General features: G+C 34.4%; 2 protein-coding genes across 2 annotated transcripts; both read left to right on the forward strand.

Moving 5' to 3' along the window:
- Positions 1 to 952: 952 nt before the first annotated feature.
- Positions 953 to 3134, forward strand: LOC130804766 (B3 domain-containing protein At5g42700-like). Its single transcript, XM_057669342.1, has 6 exons — positions 953 to 1175; positions 1288 to 1392; positions 1480 to 1511; positions 1614 to 1776; positions 1903 to 2109; positions 2839 to 3134. The coding sequence occupies exons 1-6, from the start codon at positions 1050 to 1052 to the stop codon at positions 2881 to 2883; spliced, it is 678 nt and encodes a 225-aa protein (XP_057525325.1). The 5' UTR covers positions 953 to 1049; the 3' UTR covers positions 2884 to 3134.
- Positions 3135 to 4848: 1714 nt separating this feature from the next.
- On the forward strand, positions 4849 to 17089 carry LOC130804768 (general transcription and DNA repair factor IIH helicase subunit XPB1). Its single transcript, XM_057669343.1, has 20 exons — positions 4849 to 5119; positions 5199 to 5239; positions 5334 to 5421; positions 5563 to 5725; positions 5898 to 6120; positions 6198 to 6254; positions 6562 to 6705; positions 7919 to 7999; positions 8881 to 8968; positions 9091 to 9428; positions 9527 to 9602; positions 9694 to 9887; positions 11778 to 11941; positions 12027 to 12099; positions 13229 to 13342; positions 13765 to 13845; positions 13925 to 13984; positions 14762 to 14845; positions 15087 to 15229; positions 16555 to 17089. Exons 1-20 carry the CDS (start codon positions 5107 to 5109, stop codon positions 16646 to 16648), a joined length of 2319 nt encoding a protein of 772 aa, XP_057525326.1. The 5' UTR covers positions 4849 to 5106; the 3' UTR covers positions 16649 to 17089.
- The last annotated feature ends 232 nt before the right edge of the window (positions 17090 to 17321 follow it).

Here is a 17321-nt window from a genome sequence, read left to right on the forward strand (position 1 = left end):
GAGGGTTTAATTTCAAAAAAACTCAAACTCAAAAACCAAATATTAGGCTTTCTTCTTCCTTCTCTAGCAAGCATGGTGTTTCTTTATGGAAGTAATTGTGAATAAATTCAAAATGGAAGAATAAATGGACATTTGAATTTGAATTTTTAATTTTCATTGATAATAGAATAGAGTAGTTATTCAATAATTACCTTGCATCAGTTTCCAAAAGGAGTGTTAATGATGGTCATTAAAATGTGAAAACGTTTTTTAAGAAAGGAGCTTTGACTGTAGTTGTTGTAGACGAGTTGTACTTCCTTTAGTTTTTTTTAACTTTAATGCAATTTTAGAGCAAGAGAAAAAAAAAGTACTAATTACTAATATATGTAATTTAGAAATACTTTCTATTTTTACTAGTTCTTGTTAATCTTCCTATTTATTGTTGTTGTTTTATTTGTTTTTGGCACTCTATTCAATAGACTATTTCAATCATAATTATCTTTAAATGCTTGATTAAAAAACATAAAAATTCGATATTAATAAAACTTATATTGAAAGTATCAATCAAGATACTACTTGATTAATAAATGATAAATAGTGTTAAAACCAAATAGGATAATAATACTCCTTCCAATTCAATTTATTTGTCCCATTTACTTTGGGTACAAATATTAAGAAAATGAGAGGACCGTCTAAAATAATAGACTCATGTGTAATATTAGTTATTTTTAATGTTAAGAATTGAAGGGGACCTTTTAAAATAGTAGACACATATGCAATATTGAGTATTTTTTATATTAGAAAAATAAGGAGATCACCTATAAATATAAATATAAATTTTAAGATAAAAATGAGACAATTAAGATTAACCCACCCAATAAAAATGAGACTAAGTAAAAAGAATTAAGGGAGTAACAGTTAATAAAATGGAGTATTTTAAGACAATTACAAATTCCAATATAGTGCTGTTCGAACGGTCGACTGCCTCTGTTCCGCCATTGAAATACAAAACCCTGCTGCTTACGTCTTAATACTCTTCATAATAGAAGACAAATAGAAAACGAACTAAAATGGGGAGCTGTTCATACGAAGAACGTCGTCAAAAGCGAGTGGAAGAGAACAAAAAACGCTTAGAAGATCTCAATCTTCTCCATCTCTCTCAATCTCTCAAAAGCATCTCCCCCAACTCTTCTCCAGTAATCCTCTCTCTACATTTTTATACACCTATCTGTTGATTTACTTATATTTTTGTATAATCGATGCACTAATTCTTTGAATTTGACATTAACATTTCAATGAATCGAAAAGATGAAGAAGGTAGGAAAACCTAGAATAGTAGAGAAGAAAATGGTAGGAGTCCGACGATCTTCCCGAGTAGCCAAAAATCCTGCTCCTACTCCTGTTTATATTGAAGTGTGTTTTCTCTCCTTTGCTTAATTGTCGATTTGTTTCCCCCTTCTTAATTTATCATTTTACTGATGATTTCTCTTGATTTTGTAGGTTCAATACCCTCGATTATCCTCACCCAGAAAGTGAGTTTGTTTTGAACAGGAGAAGCTTATCTATGATCTAATAATACGACAGTTTAATTCGATTAAAGATGGATTAAATGAAAAGTACTGTGAAAATTGCAGGAGTTATGGAGTGGTAAGGGGAAATTACGAAGTTGCAACAGAAGAAGAAAGAGCCTACACCATTAAAGTTGCAGAGAAATTGGCTGCTAAACTTGATGAAGAGGGTTTTCCTACTCTTGTTAGACCCATTCTTCCTTCCCATGTTGCTGGTTGTTTTTGGCTGGTATTTTCATTTTTCTTGTTAATACTCCGTTTTTTAGTTCTTCACCAACACCAAAATTGAATCCATTGTTAATACAAGTCACTAACACAGAATGTGGAATGATGGATCCCTGAATTGGAGCATCAGGGTCTTCCTAGTGATTTTTGCAGGTCAAGCTTACCGAGTAATGATGGAATGGTGACGCTGGTAGACGAAGAGGGTGAAGAGTATCCTGTTGTTTACTTAGCTCGGAAAACTGGATTGAGTGGAGGTTGGAGAGGTTTTGCATTGGGTCATCAACTTGTAGATGGTGATACCGTTGTTTTCCAAGTAATCAGTCACTCTATTATGAAGGTAATGCATCATTTACTCTTTACTTTAGTCTTGTTCATGATTTTGAATTTACGGGTTGAGATGGTACGTAATCGGGATAAATAGAAATAATTCATTTGATGGACGCAATTTGTTGAGATGGTATATAATCTGGATAAGTAAACTGGCTTATGAATTATGATTCATCTAACGGACCCAACTTGTTGAGATGGTATATAATCGCAATATGTAGACCGGCTTATGATTCATCAAAGGAACCTAACTTGTTGAGATGGTATATAATCGAGATAAGTAGATTGGCTTATGATTCATCTAACGGATCCAACTTGTTGAGATGGTATATTATCGCGATAAGTAGACTGGCTTATGATTCATCAAACTGACCTGACTTGTTGAGATGGTATATGATCGGGATAAGTAAACTGGCTTGTGATTCATCTAACAGACGTAAAAGTGTTCATTCGGGTAATTAGATCGATTTCGGGTAAGGTGTTTCGGGTCGGTTTAAATCGGGTCTTGTATCCACATTGGTTTTTGCATAGGTGTAAATCTTTTTTTAGTCGGGTCAAATTGGGTTCGATTATAAAGTCGGGTAAATATGGGGTCATCGAGTCTGTTTTGAACACCTTCAGGCCAACTTGTTGAGATGGTATAGAATCGGGATAAGTAAACATGCTTAAAATTCATCTAATGGACTCAACTTTTGGGCTTCGAAATTAACGCTTTGACATTGTTGTTGTTTGAATGCAGATATATATTATAAGGGGCAAAGGCTACGAAGCTCCTCAGGACTAAATAATAACCGCAGTTGCATGGGGCTTTTTCTAAACTGACATTTTGTATTAGCTTAGATTTAGTACAGTTTCTTACCCAGGGAAGTAACATGATGATGTATCCTGTAAAGTTGAAAGAATTCCCTCCTTGAAAATGGATTTCGTTGATTTGAATATATATTAAGACAATATGAAATGTAAATCCAACCCTAGCAGTTTAATTCTGCAGTAACATAACGAGTTGAATTTGCTTTTATAAGAGTGATTTATCAACTCCAGCTCCTACTTGGACTAAAATTTATTATCTAATTTGACTTTGTTTCGACTCAGACTCTTGAAACTCTAGAAAATCGGATTATAATGGTTTTCGAACACCAAATTCGTATAACAATACACAAGATGACATTAACGTCTTTTAGATAGTCTATGATTTTGTCCAAATTCTACTTAACAAAAAAAATAATCCGACTAACTTCATTTTAATGAACTAGTTGTAAATTGGTTAATTTGTCTTTGAACGACACACTTACAAAATTCTCATTTGACCATAATGAATTGAATAAGTTGAAAATCATATCACTCATTTTAATTAACTTACCACATGTAAAATAAAGACTGAATATTTTTACAGAATGTTATATTTGTTTGTATTATGTATGAAATTGTGTATTACTATTCATATTTCTTTAGTGAATTAATTAAACTTGAATTCTATTAACTGAATTTGTGTTTGAATACAAGGCCGTATAACTGAAAACTGACTACCAATTGAACTCATTCTTAACTAAATTCAATTTAACTTGAGTCAAATAATAAATACAAACCTAAAATCAAATCTTATGCGACTCAATCTTCAAACGAGTTGATACCGATCATAACTCACGATGCTCTAATCGTAACCAACTTTAACACGAGTAGATTTTAAATTATATTCTAATTTTATTGACTATATCCTCAGTCGAGGTTATGGTTTCATCTAAAGATATGACTTAGTCCCCACTAACATATTTTATGTAAGTAGCGTTGCAAACCGCTAAATACCTAGCTATAACAAGGGTGCAATACTTATTGAGCTCAAACCTAACCTTAGTTTAAGGTATGTTGGTTTCAAACACGTCTTATACTACTCCAACATCATTCACTACTTAACCTACACAATACAAGTGATTGAGCATTGATTTACGGTGCTTTGGCTCTCATGCGCCTATTGGTGGTGATAGGGAAACATCCGTTCGACAATGATCGTAGCTTGTACTTCCCTGATTTGAAATACTTAATACATTTTTATTATTGACACTATTCATTGTTCAAGTATATTTTATATATTGCGATTAATGTGTAAGAAAAATATAGTTAAGTGGGATCTTGTTTGAATCGTCTAATCGCATACTTTCATAATATTAACTTTTTATAATTTTTATGTGTATAGTTAAATATAAAAATTATCAAAATAAAGCATTGGATTGCCTAAAAAGTCAAATATAGCAAGTATAGTGGAACGGAGTAAGTAGTTGGTACGAAATTTAAAGTGATTGATTTAATTGATTGATTCTATTACCGGTTTATTTAGTTGATTCAGAAATCATTGATGTAAGTAGCTTATTCATAATTGATAGGGAAATTCCATGTGGAATTTTTGGCCGTTCCATGTAGTAGGCAAATATTTTTTTTAGTTTATGTGGTAACCTTCACCTTTCAATTTTTCCACGTGGTAGAGAAAAGGAAAATTTTTTTATAATGACATTTTTTTAAAAAAACAAACGTCGTTATCACCCTCCCTTAACCTTATATTTCAAAATTCTGTCAAAATAAGTACTTAATTTAATAAAAAATTTAATATTTTATCTAGCATATAAAAAGTTAAAAGCTTAATATTATTGCATGAATTTAAAAAGTATTTATGAAAAAGAAAAAACTCAAAATCACCCCATGCAATTCCCTATTAAATACATCAATAAATTGTTTTAACAGGCAAATTTACGGAACAATATCATTAGCTTGACCACCACTCAATAGTATGCAAAATACTCTATAATTATCCGATTAAATAAAATTATCTAATAATCTATTTGACCAAACACTTTATGTATGCTTGTGCGACAGTTGCGAGGAACCGAGACAGGCTATGCATATAGAAGCGAAAGAGAGTATCTTGCTGCCATAGTTTAAGACTACTATTATTCTCTTGCAAACTCTTGAAGAATTGGGATCACCCTAATTTGTGTATTAGCATTTGCAAACAAAGATGGGATTTCATGGTTTGATTGTGCTTCATACACCAATGATTTTGATTCTGATTTGTTTCAATGGCTTAACGAATTATACTTTATTGTTTAGGTGAAAAGAGTCGACCTAGCAAGAAGCACAAATCATCCAAGGTTCTAAAATTTTCATTAGGGATTTCTCGATTCATTTTTTCCCTAATTTTGTCCTAATTATGTGTTTTTTCGTATTCTGTTGTTGTTCTGATAGGATGATCATCATCATCATCGAAGTATGCCTGAAGATGGGAATGCTTACTTTAATCAGGATGATAATGATGATGATCGTAATCCTGACGGTTTGTCCATCTCACTCCTTTTTTTTAGAAAAATTGATAATGCAAAAAACTGTGAATTGAATTGGAAACCCTAATTGGGTAATGCCTTAAAAATGATTTTGTTGGGATGACTGAGATTGTTTTTTCCTTGGTGTTTATAAGGTGAGCCTAAAAGGACAGATTTTACTAAGCTGGAACTCAAGCCTGATCATGGCAATCGTCCCTTGTGGGCGTGTGCTGATGGCCGCATTTTTCTTGAAACTTTTTCGCCTTTGTACAAACAAGCTTATGATTTTCTCATTGCAATTGCTGAACCGGTATGCAGGTATACCATTTATTCTATCATCACCGTTTCATTTCTTCAAGTGCTTTTCTCGCGTTTGATGACATGATAGATAATCCTCTGTGCCATTAAATTTGCTGCACTTCATTCTGACAGATGCGTTGTGATATTCCTGTATATCACCCCCTACTCTATTAATTTTTATTGTTCTCAGGCCGGAATCGATGCACGAGTACAACTTGACTCCACACTCATTGTATGCTGCTGTTTCCGTTGGTCTGGAAACAGAAACGATTATAACAGTCTTAAATAAGTTGTCCAAGACTAAGCTACCCAAAGAAATGATCGAATTTATTCAAGCGTCTACTGCCAATTATGGTAAAGTGAAGCTTGTGCTTAAGAAAAATCGATACTTTATTGAATCTCCATTTCCAGAGGTATTTGGTAGTCATGGAAGTAGTTTAATCCATGTAGTTTTATTTATCCAATGTTTATACTATGTATTGGTCTGCAGGTATTAAAGAAGTTACTCAAAGATGATGTCATTGGGAAGGCAAGGATTTCTACAGAGGTGTGAATACTCTATGTAGTCATTTCATTTTCTCATGCAGGTGTCTTGTTTTATAATATGCTTGAATGACTTGCGTTCTAGGGAAAACACCTTTGGAGGACCATGTTGGAGAGTAGTTTTGTAAAGTAGGTTTTTTGATTGATATCTTGGTTTAATGGCTGGTTAAAGTACTCGTCATTGATAGCTTGTAGCAACGTCGTTCCTACATGTTCATTAGTTTTTTCCATAGTGAGTACATGATGACGCTGTGGTGGCATTTTTTACTTTCATATTCTGCTTCACTTAACAACGTGGTTTTCATTTATAGGCTGCTCATGGGACAGATGGATTCACTGTCAGCAAAGCATTGAGTGAGATGGGAGGTGGACACGATGATTTGCTTAGTGAAGCTGAGTTGGCAGCTGTAGCTGAGGAGAAAGAAACTCATGCATTTGAAATTGACCCTGCTCAGGTAAATTGTAATCTTACTTATGTTTTTAGCGCAGCCTCAGTAAAATAGGGCTTTTCTTCCATTTCAAATTTCACATTACATTTATGAGTGCTTTTTAGTTTTTGTTCGTAAATTATTTAAGGAATCTTTATTGCATGTTCATGTTCGTAAATCAAGGAATCTTGATTTGTTCATAAGTGTGCCTAAGCTCATCTTTCAATTTTCTATACTCATGACACACACTCCAACTCTTCTCTTGTTTTTATGATTTCTTAAGTAATGCGTCTAAAATGTCAGGAGAAGTTTCCAAGGAGGTAGATGCTTTTGTTATCTTTATTGCTAGCCCATGTCCATAAAGCAAGGAAGAATTTGGTTATATGATTTGTTCACATTGATGTGAAGAGTTTGTGAGATTGGAGGCAAACTTCATATATTATGTGAATATAGATGTAACACATTGCTACTGTGTTAGTGGTTGTATGTTACTTTGTAGATCCTATAATGTGAATCAGGGTTGTTAAAATCGAGATCCTACATAAAATCAGCGAGGGGATAGGGTTCGTAAATCATAGGATCGTAAGTTATAAATAAAGATTTAATTGACTTATCTTTTAAGTTATTAAAATATATTTATTTGTAAGCAAAAGCTTGGACAATTTTTTTATGATTAAGACTACCCAGGACAAATTTTTTATGATTAAGACTACCCTTGTAGGTGCAGATCGTTGGATCATAAGATTGTAGAATCGTATTATGATCTTATCACCCATATTCTTGATATAAATATCCTACTTGAGATCCCGATCACTTGCCAGTTTTTGGATCGTAGAGTTGTGGAATTGTAGATCAGAATTGGAAATTTAGTAACCATGATGTGGATCATGCATTACTCATTTGTGTGTGTGAACTGTGAAAGCAAAGTATCCATGTATATGTGTATCTATTATAACTTTCAACACATCCTTTCAACATATCATTTTTTGGGGTGTCTTTTAGGCTTATATTGTTATACATTGGTTTGATTGTTTTATCCTAGTTCAAGCACCATATTTCTATAGTGATACACGAACCTTGTGTTCTAATCTTATTTTTATTTTTTGGATGCATTTTTTGGGTGCGTTTTTGGGCCTCAGGAGACCGCTTTTTGAATGTACATGCTGGTAGAAAATTTAGGAAATTTAAAACATGCTTCCTTTGCCAATAGCGTTGATGTTTATATTTGTGATTGATGTAGGTTGAAAATGTTAAGCAACGATGCTTGCCAAATGAACTCAATTATCCAATGTTGGAGGAATACGATTTCCGCAATGATACGGTGAGCCATTTTTACATGAACAAGCCAGTTTCCATTATATAAATGTGCACGTGGTAAATGAGAACTTTATGACAACATTAATTGTTGATCCGAGGGAGGACCTTGAGGCGATTGCTCGTGTCTAGGATTTTTCATAACAATTTTAGGGTCGCTGAAACCTAAAACTTTCTAATCAAACAAATTTATAATGTACCGTAAATTCTAACTAATAAGTAATATTAATAGCAAGTACGAGATTTTGTATCCATAGGGGGGCGAGCAAAGCTAGAACGTTAGCTAAGCTAGTGATGATTATATATTTTTGTGGTTTTTTGATATGGTATCAATCAAGACAACAAGCAAAAATAAAGCTAAAAACAAGGTAAATGAACTAAAAACAAGAAAAATCTTGCTTGGTGATAATCTTGTCATCAAGGTTAATGTTCTCTTGTACTTGCCGGTAAATTCACCTGAAAGCCCCTACAAAATATGAATTTGGTGGTGAAGAATTTTGAAGGGAAATCTTGGTGTCCTTCTTGAGCTCGTTGTGCTTCACTAACTTGTTCGTATCTTCCTCTAGAAGCCTGGTTGTATGTTCCCAACTTCCCGTTATCTCTTCTCTTCACCAGCTTGCTCCAGCCATGATGCTTTTAGTAAATAAAGATTGTCCATATGACTAAGACTTGCAGGTAATCAACCTAAGTATTTGACTCTGAATGTAAAGACAAGGAAAAAGTTCCTTCAACTAAAACCCTAACTGTCATGATCCCAAAATGGTGTTTCTTATGTGTCTGATCACACATGTTTGTGTAATGATTTATGTTGATTGAACTTGCCAGCTATTATAGCTTATATTTAGTCAATAAAAGATGAATACTTGATTCAGTCACCGTTATCTGCAGGTCAACCCTGATCTTGATATGGAACTGAAACCTCATGCACAACCGCGACCTTACCAGGAGAAGAGTCTTAGTAAAATGTTTGGGAATGGTGAGGTCTTCCGTTATATTTATGCTTATGACAGAGATTTAATATTAAATCTAAGGAAATTCGTTGAGTTGGTGTTTTCATTGAATTTTAAATGTGTTTAGTGCTGTGTTTATCTTTTGCAGGTAGAGCAAGATCTGGTATCATTGTTTTACCATGTGGTGCTGGGAAGTCTCTCGTTGGTGTATCTGCAGCTTGCCGTATAAAGAAGAGCTGCCTTTGTCTAGCCACAAATGCTGTGTCAGTGGACCAATGGGCATTCCAGTTTAAACTTTGGTCTACTATAAAAGATGAGCACATATGCCGTTTCACTTCTGATAGTAAAGAGAGATTTCGCGGAAATGCTGGAGTAGTTGTGACAACATATAACATGGTTGCTTTTGGAGGTAAGCGTTCTGAAGAATCTGAGAAAATTATTGAAGAAATTAGAAATAGAGAATGGGGTTTGCTGCTCATGGATGAGGTAATTACTTGCGTGAACTTCAACATTATATGGAAATAATATCCTTGAAGGCAGAGGATGACATGTCTAACTTCACATTTTGACATTATGATGGATAGGTGCATGTCGTGCCTGCTCACATGTTTCGGAAAGTCATCAGTATTACAAAATCACATTGCAAGCTTGGACTTACTGGTATTTTTTATTTTAATGTTGGGTTTATAAAATGAATGTGGTTCATCAAATGTATTTGTGCTGAAAAAGTATACCTGCTTATGATCAACAGCTACACTTGTAAGAGAAGATGAGAGAATCACTGATCTGAACTTCCTTATTGGTCCTAAATTGTATGAAGCTAACTGGTTGGATTTGGTAAAAGGTGGTTTCATTGCGAATGTACAGTGTGCTGAGGTTTGGTGTCCAATGACAAAGGAGTTTTTTGCTGAATATTTGAAGAAAGAAAATTCCAAGAAAAAGCAGGTATAATGATTGTTGCACTCGCTGAATTGTTTCTCTCTTGAAAAAATGTTTGGTCCTTTCTCTTGCCCTCTTTTCATTTTACCGAAGTGTAGATTCCTGAATTAATTACTAAATAGTTATTCTTTCAGTCTACCTCATAGCAACAGCAGGTTTTCATTCTCAGGTGAGGGAGGGGAGGGGGGGCAGTCGAGGAAGGCAATGCCTGTCACTCCAAAGTTGTGACTTTTCTCTATAGTTACTTGTAGTTCTCTAACTCTTTGTTTAGAGGTTGCAGATGGTGCTTAGCATCACTCTCTACAATGTTGCATTGTTTTTCATCCAAAGTTGCTTACTTAAGAGTGTTGCTTGTTTCCATAATCAAATGTCATTGTCCTCCTCCCACCTGATTAAAATTTTAGAGCCGTCAGTGGTGGGGGGGTAATGATGGTTGATGGTGTATTGATCTTAGAGGTTTCCGTTGTTGGTGATGGTGGTAAATGGTTCATTAAGCTTAGAGAAATTGAAGATGAAAATGAAGGGGTTGATTTCTTTGCAGGCCTAAAACCTAAAACACAATAGAGAGAAATTCATGTGCTTTGTTTTATGTTTTTTTCCTCGAAACAAGATTATATTATTTTTTGTAAAATGAAACAACCAAACATGTTTTGTTTTTATTTGCAAAAGATAAGTAGAAACTAACAAAACCAAAATAGTTTGGAATTGAGCCTTAGGTTACATTGCCATAGTGTTTGTTTCAATAGCCAACCACCATAGAATTTCCCCCATTTGTGATATTCTAATCATCTTTCTTTCACTCTCTATCTTCTCCCCTACTCCATATGGTGTTCTACATGTGCATAACAAATTTTTTGGTTTCATATGGTACAATAACGTGTACAACGTACAAACTACAATATTAGGTCTGTATGGGCTATCCTGAAGAAGTTTTAGTTGTGTGGCTATTGTTTTGCAATTTCTTTTTTTTGCTTAGACCATTTTGAACTGAATGGTGACAAAATTAGCTTCACTGGTCAATTGAATGCAGGCTTGGAGATCCTTGTTGCAAATAATTCTCTAGAATTTTGCCCATCTCTATTTGAATATCTGCTTGAAACTAGGAACATGATCCTCAATCTGATTGTTGATCTTTGCGCTAGATACTTAGATACCATCTCGTCAAATGTTTTATTTTCAACAAGCATATGTATAATCTGTATAATTGAATGATGATAAACCAAATTGTTAAAAATGCTGACCAAACGATATATTGTGGTTTATATCAAGAGTTTCAAATGTATTTAATTTGAACTACTAGACCTAGTGTCATGAACTCAACAAGGTCAGATCCTCTTTGTTTTATATGTTTCATCTGCAAGAGTACACTGTCATGCAGCTCTTCTCTCTGCCAACTCAAATTTTGCTTGTATGCTTGTGCTTTTTAGATAATACTTCCTCCGTTCCATAATACATGCTCTTATTACCTATTTTGGTAGTTTCACAATACTTGCACTCTTTTCATCTTTGGAAAAAAGCAACTCAATAACTCTATTTTATCCCTACTTTATTCTCACATCATTACTTTTTCACCTACCATCCAAAGGAAGGTAAAATGGACAAAAATGCATTGAAAGTGATTTTTATTAATTCTTGTGCCACCATCCAAAGGTGCAACTAATTCGGAATGGAGGAAATAGTAGATTTTAATCCTTTCTCTTTAATATCATTTTCTTTTGATGCCTTTTGCCTGGTCACTGATGAAAAAATATAATAAAATTTGAAAATTAATAGCTCTAAATATCATCTCTGTAGTTTATAGAAGTTTGCTCAGACATCTAGATGTGACTAGTAACTTATCCATCCTTATGTTTTTCGTGATCCAGTCTTTTATTGCTGTTGCCAATTTGATTTCAGGCTTTATACGTGATGAACCCTAACAAGTTCCGAGCTTGTGAGTTTCTAATTCAATTTCACGAGCGGGAGCGTGGTGACAAAATAATTGTTTTTGCTGATAATCTTTTTGCTCTCACGGAGTATGCCATGAAGCTTAGAAAGCCTATGATTTATGGTGCTACCAGGTACTGTTGGTGTCTTATTCTGATATATCTTGTCCAATCTGGTAATTACTTTGTCGCTCTTATTTTATTTTGTTTGTTTTTGAAGCCATGTTGAAAGGACTAAAATTTTAGAGGCCTTCAAAACTGGGAAGGATGTGAATACTGTATTTTTGTCAAAGGTATCTAGCATTTTACTGAATTATTTCATCTTCTCTAAGTCTTCTACAATACATTGGAAAATGTTTGTACACACTTTTATGTTGCATCATTTTCATGTATATTTCATAGACCGTGGGCTTTGTAAAGTTTAGGTGTCTATTTTATAGGCCCTAGGCTTGTCCCATCAACAACATTCCAATACCCCAATGCGTAGTGCAAAAATGTGGTTTCGGTCATGATTGCAGTATAGCTGACCCTTTGAAATTGTTGTGTGGTAATGGTCATAATATGGTGGTGCTGGGCATAATGTGGTTGTTGTAGTGCAAGCTATCAGTTGAGATTATTAGATAATCATTGAACCAGCCAAAAAATGTAGTTTTTTTTTACACCTTTATGATGCTAATAATATCAGTTCGATATATTCAAAAACCTTCATAACTCGGTCAATATGGTACAAAGTGGCCTTTTTTTCACCTCCCTAGGCTTGTTCCATCTATCTAAGATATATTAAGGCTAGCTGTTTTGGATGTTAAGAGGGGGAGAAACATTCTACACTAGCTATTTGAGATTCAAACTTGGGATCCGTTGTCATCAAGTTCCTCGTCCACTACCCCAAGTTATTCTTTGAATTCATTTGCACATTTAGTTTACAGTGTTCTCTCTTTCTCATTCATCAAACTCTTCTCCTCCTGCCTCAAATTAAATCTCTGTGAGACTAAACATTTATTAATCAAATTTGGAAAAGGCTTATGAAAAGTTTCATTCTCCTCTAGAAAGTTTTAGATTTCATTGTTTTTGTAGCTACTAGCTACTTTATTATTTTGCATAAGTGTTCTCAATTGAACCATTATGTGAAAATTAATCTCTTCTGGTGAATTCTTATAGAGTAGTTTACTTCATTAAACTGAATATTTCTATCTTTATGCTACACTGCCCAATTACTAGTTTCCTGGTGCAGTCTCTTTAATTATTGGGTTTTTGAGAGGGATCTTATGGCCTTATATGTTAGCATTTCATTTTCATAGCTGTTTTCAGGAGCTTCCAGAATCAGATATCAAACGTTTAATTCATTAGTTTGTTTTGTTATGCATTTAGATTTCTAGAAAATATGGCATTAGAAGCTAATATTGTTGTTCTTGGGATGCACAGGTTGGTGATAACTCAATAGATATACCTGAAGCAAATGTGATCATCCAAATTTCATCACATGCTGGTTCAAGGCGTCAAGAAGCTCAACGTCTTGGTCGTATTCTTAGGGCAAAAGTACGTTTTTCACTTTCTTGTCATTCACATTGTACTTGGGTATCAAGAATCAGGGTTAGTTTGTATTGAAGCAGCTGAAAACTCTAATTTGTTTGCCTGTAAATGTTCGAAATCTGGCTTTGTACCATTGGCATGATGGTCAAAATTCAATGAATAACAGATTTGTTGCCTTGCAAGTTGGTCTTTATGGGCTTTTTTGACTAAGTTGTGGGGTTAGATGCATCCATTGTGCTCTAGTTCTTGGGGCTAGTTAAAGATGATACTCATCCAAATGAGACTTTGACATTTATGTCTCCAATTTTTTGCTAAAAGTATTTTGTTGCAAGATTTCAGAAATTGAAACTAAGTGGCTTCAGTCTTTTCACCTTACCTTTATCGCTCTAGCTGCTGTCTTTTGAGAATGATTCTTGTATAATTGACAGGGTCGGCTTGAAGATAGGATGGCCGGAGGAAAGGAAGAGTATAATGCCTTCTTTTATTCACTTGTTTCAACCGACACACAGGTAATGTCTAAAATTGATTGTGACCGACTTTTTGGAGAAACTTATATGTTTTACTTAAATTCTCTTTTTTGAAATGTAGGAGATGTATTACTCAACTAAAAGGCAACAGTTTTTGATTGACCAAGGTTACAGTTTTAAGGTACTATCCTGGGTATTCTGCTTTATGGCAATATTTTTGTCGTGTAAAGATGTATAGCATGTGATCATGTGAAGGTTTTCTTGATTACCAACTTTCATTAGACTGTTTGACATGCAGACAGCAAAGCAAAAGAAGCTCTCAACCTTGTTATGTATCGATTGTGATTTTCTTGTTCGAGTCTTGAAGGCCTTTCCATCCTTGTTATTTACTTGCACCACTTTTTACCTTTTTTAGCTGCTAATGAGTTTATGGTTAAGTAAACTATCTTTTTTTTAATTGGTTGCATCTCTGATTGTGGATCAAATAGAGACAGGGAGGAGTTGTAGTTCTAATAATGTGAATGGTATAATTTCTGAAAATCGGCCAGACAATTGGCTACTCTTTCTGAATTCTTTTTATTTGGTTTTATGGAGATCTAATAAGTTAATTCTGGCTGAAAGTGACTTAGGTTGTTTTGATTAAATTTTAAATCATTGGAAGTTTCATAGATGTGAGGTTCCCTCTGGAGTTGCTCTTCATTTACGATAACGAAAGCATATTTAGTACAAACCCAATTATAATCCACAGCTTAAGTACATGTGCTGCTAGCTTGCTTAAATCTGTCTTGCTGTACTTCCTCCATTTAGAATACTCACGATATTATGACATTTTGATGAATTTTTTGAACTTTTAGTTTGAATCGCATTCTCTTTTGTGCTCGACATTTTTCCATAATATGAATTTGTTCTAGTGCTATGTTCATTAGTTAAGTATCATGATGGTTCATTTCTGTTGTAGGTTATAACTAGTCTGCCTCCTCCTGATTGTGGGGCCGCACTTAGTTACCACACACTGCAGGAACAGTTGGATCTCCTGAGGAAGGTATTTAACAGTCATCTTCTGAATGCATTTTCTTTATGTCTTTCTAGTAAGACACTTTTCTTCATTATTTGTTGCTTCTGAATTGATGCAATTATGTGCAACTATTATGAAGCTAGTATTATGTTTTGGTTTATATTTTGAGCACTGTTCACTGCAATGGCAAGGTACTGTTGAAAATTGAATTTCATCTGTTGGATTTCAGGGTAGAAATATAATGCACTTTTGAAAATTTTGGCAACAGGTGCTAAGTGCTGGGGATGATGCTGTTGGTCTAGAGCAGTTGGAAGAGGATGCCGACGAGGTAGCCCTCATGAAAGCACGTCGAACCATGGGATCGATGAGCGCCATGTCGGGTGCTAATGGGATGGTATACATGGAATACAAGTAAGTATATCTCGAATTCACAAGAAGTTATTTTTACATTAAATATCCTCGTATGACTTCCGCAACTTAGCTATCACGTCAGGGCTTTAGTTAACATTTCACCGATAAAAGAGTTGCATATTTATGGCCAGGTTTCCTTTTTTTAAGAGGAATACTTTGAGGTGAAAAGTATGCATGCAGGCAATCGTATCTGAAATTTGAACATGAATTGATTTGAGTATATGTGTGCCTTTCTGTCTATTGACCAGCAGACTTATATATTTATTGTGTTATTATTGGCTTGGCCTTGTTATAAGCAAAATGGAATGGGGATGCCTACGGAATTGGTATAAAATTTTAAATTCAATAGTGGTTAAAATAGTTATCCAAAATTATGAAATGAGTTCTCATAATTAAATTATAATGTATGATACATCCACAAGCAGTTGGATTTTCATGCTTAATAGGCGTTCTTGGGATACAGAAACTTCAGACACACTTATGTATTACGCATTCGGCCATAGCGGCTGAGTTTTAGCCTTTGAAATGACAGGAAAATAAGTTAGTGGATGAAAACATGCCATTAAACTTGAGAGGTGCGGCAATAACCGATGTCAGCTATTCCTTTGCCTGTGATGACAAGATTACTTTCTGTTGTAAGTTTCACATATGGCATGAAATCAAGTGATAAGCTATGATCAACTGAAAAAATGTTAATTAAAAAGTTAGGAGTTGGTGAACGCTCGGACTTGTTTGAGACCACTGTGTGAGAGCAGACTAGAATGAAACATAACCTTTCAATAAGAGAAAGTTTAATCTGGTAAAATAAGTTGATAACGAGCTAGGAACGAACATGATAAGGGTGACTATTATACTCTGATGAAGCATCATTTGTAATTGATGAATTGGGACTATGGCTGTGAGTATTTCTTCTAGATGACTTGTATGATTACATGGTCATACACATGCAAAGTTATCAGGATCGATCGAAATGTTAGAATCATATCATAGGATCGTACGATCCTACAAATAAACTTTATAATGCTCAAATTTTACCTATCATAACTATGCATTCAAAAGTTAATTTTGTGAACTAATATTTGTTTGACTTAAATGAGAACTTTTTATCTCCAAACTTCTTATTTTGTTCTTGGAGAGAAATCAATGCAACTGCCACTGTTGATTCTCAGACCTTAATCCTAGCCTTAGGTGTAACTTAGCCATCATCTCATAGTAATGAATGAGTGACTGCTATTATTACATTGATCCTTAATTAGAGCCTTGATTATGCTTTACTAAGCTTTAATTAACAGCCCCGTTTTTTATGGTTTCTACTTATTGTGCAGCACGGGACAAAAGAAACAAGGAATGGCGCAGTTGAAGAAGAAGCCCAAAGATCCATCCAAGCGCCATTATCTTTTCAAAAAGCGACATACGTAGGCATCACTATTTTGAAGCCTTCGAACAGTTGAGCATCTCCAAGGATCTCATGCATTTATCTAAGCTGGAGTGCATAAGCCTTCAAAGTTCGAACAATATCTTTTTCATACAAGTTTCAACGCGAATGTTCTGTTCCTGTTTCATAATGTGAACGTGCCTTCTACTGTCCATGTGCTCCTGAAATTTATAGGTTTATGCCTATGTTACAAACCTGTTCGAAGCCATGACTCGAGCGATGAGCCAAACGAGAAGTATCTTTGACATTCAATAGTTTGTATACCATATATCTTGTGGCTGTTTCAAAATGGTCTAAGAAGCTGCTACCCATATTTCCTACCCCCCGCCCCCCCATCTCTCAAAATTTTCAATACTGTTGTAAAATGGCAATGAAGTTTTACTGGCAGACTGTTTCAAAAGTAATGGAACAAGGTGCTTGTGACTTGTGAAGTCTCATTCTAATTTACTATTTGTGATTTCCATTTTTCGGAAGAGCGAAAGATTGGATTTTGATTCGCTGTAAAAATTTGATTCGAACTCAAAACATGGATTTGCTATATGAGGCCCGTAAATGATGTTTTTCTTTCAAATTAAACTATTTACAAAAATCTTAAATTTCGCTGGCAATCCTTAGGTTGTATGTAACATTAGGCAAAATCAAATACAAATTACTATT

Source organism: Amaranthus tricolor, chromosome 17 (genome assembly GCF_026212465.1).
Source record: "Amaranthus tricolor cultivar Red isolate AtriRed21 chromosome 17, ASM2621246v1, whole genome shotgun sequence".
In the NCBI taxonomy this organism is placed as follows: Eukaryota; Viridiplantae; Streptophyta; class Magnoliopsida; order Caryophyllales; family Amaranthaceae; genus Amaranthus; species Amaranthus tricolor.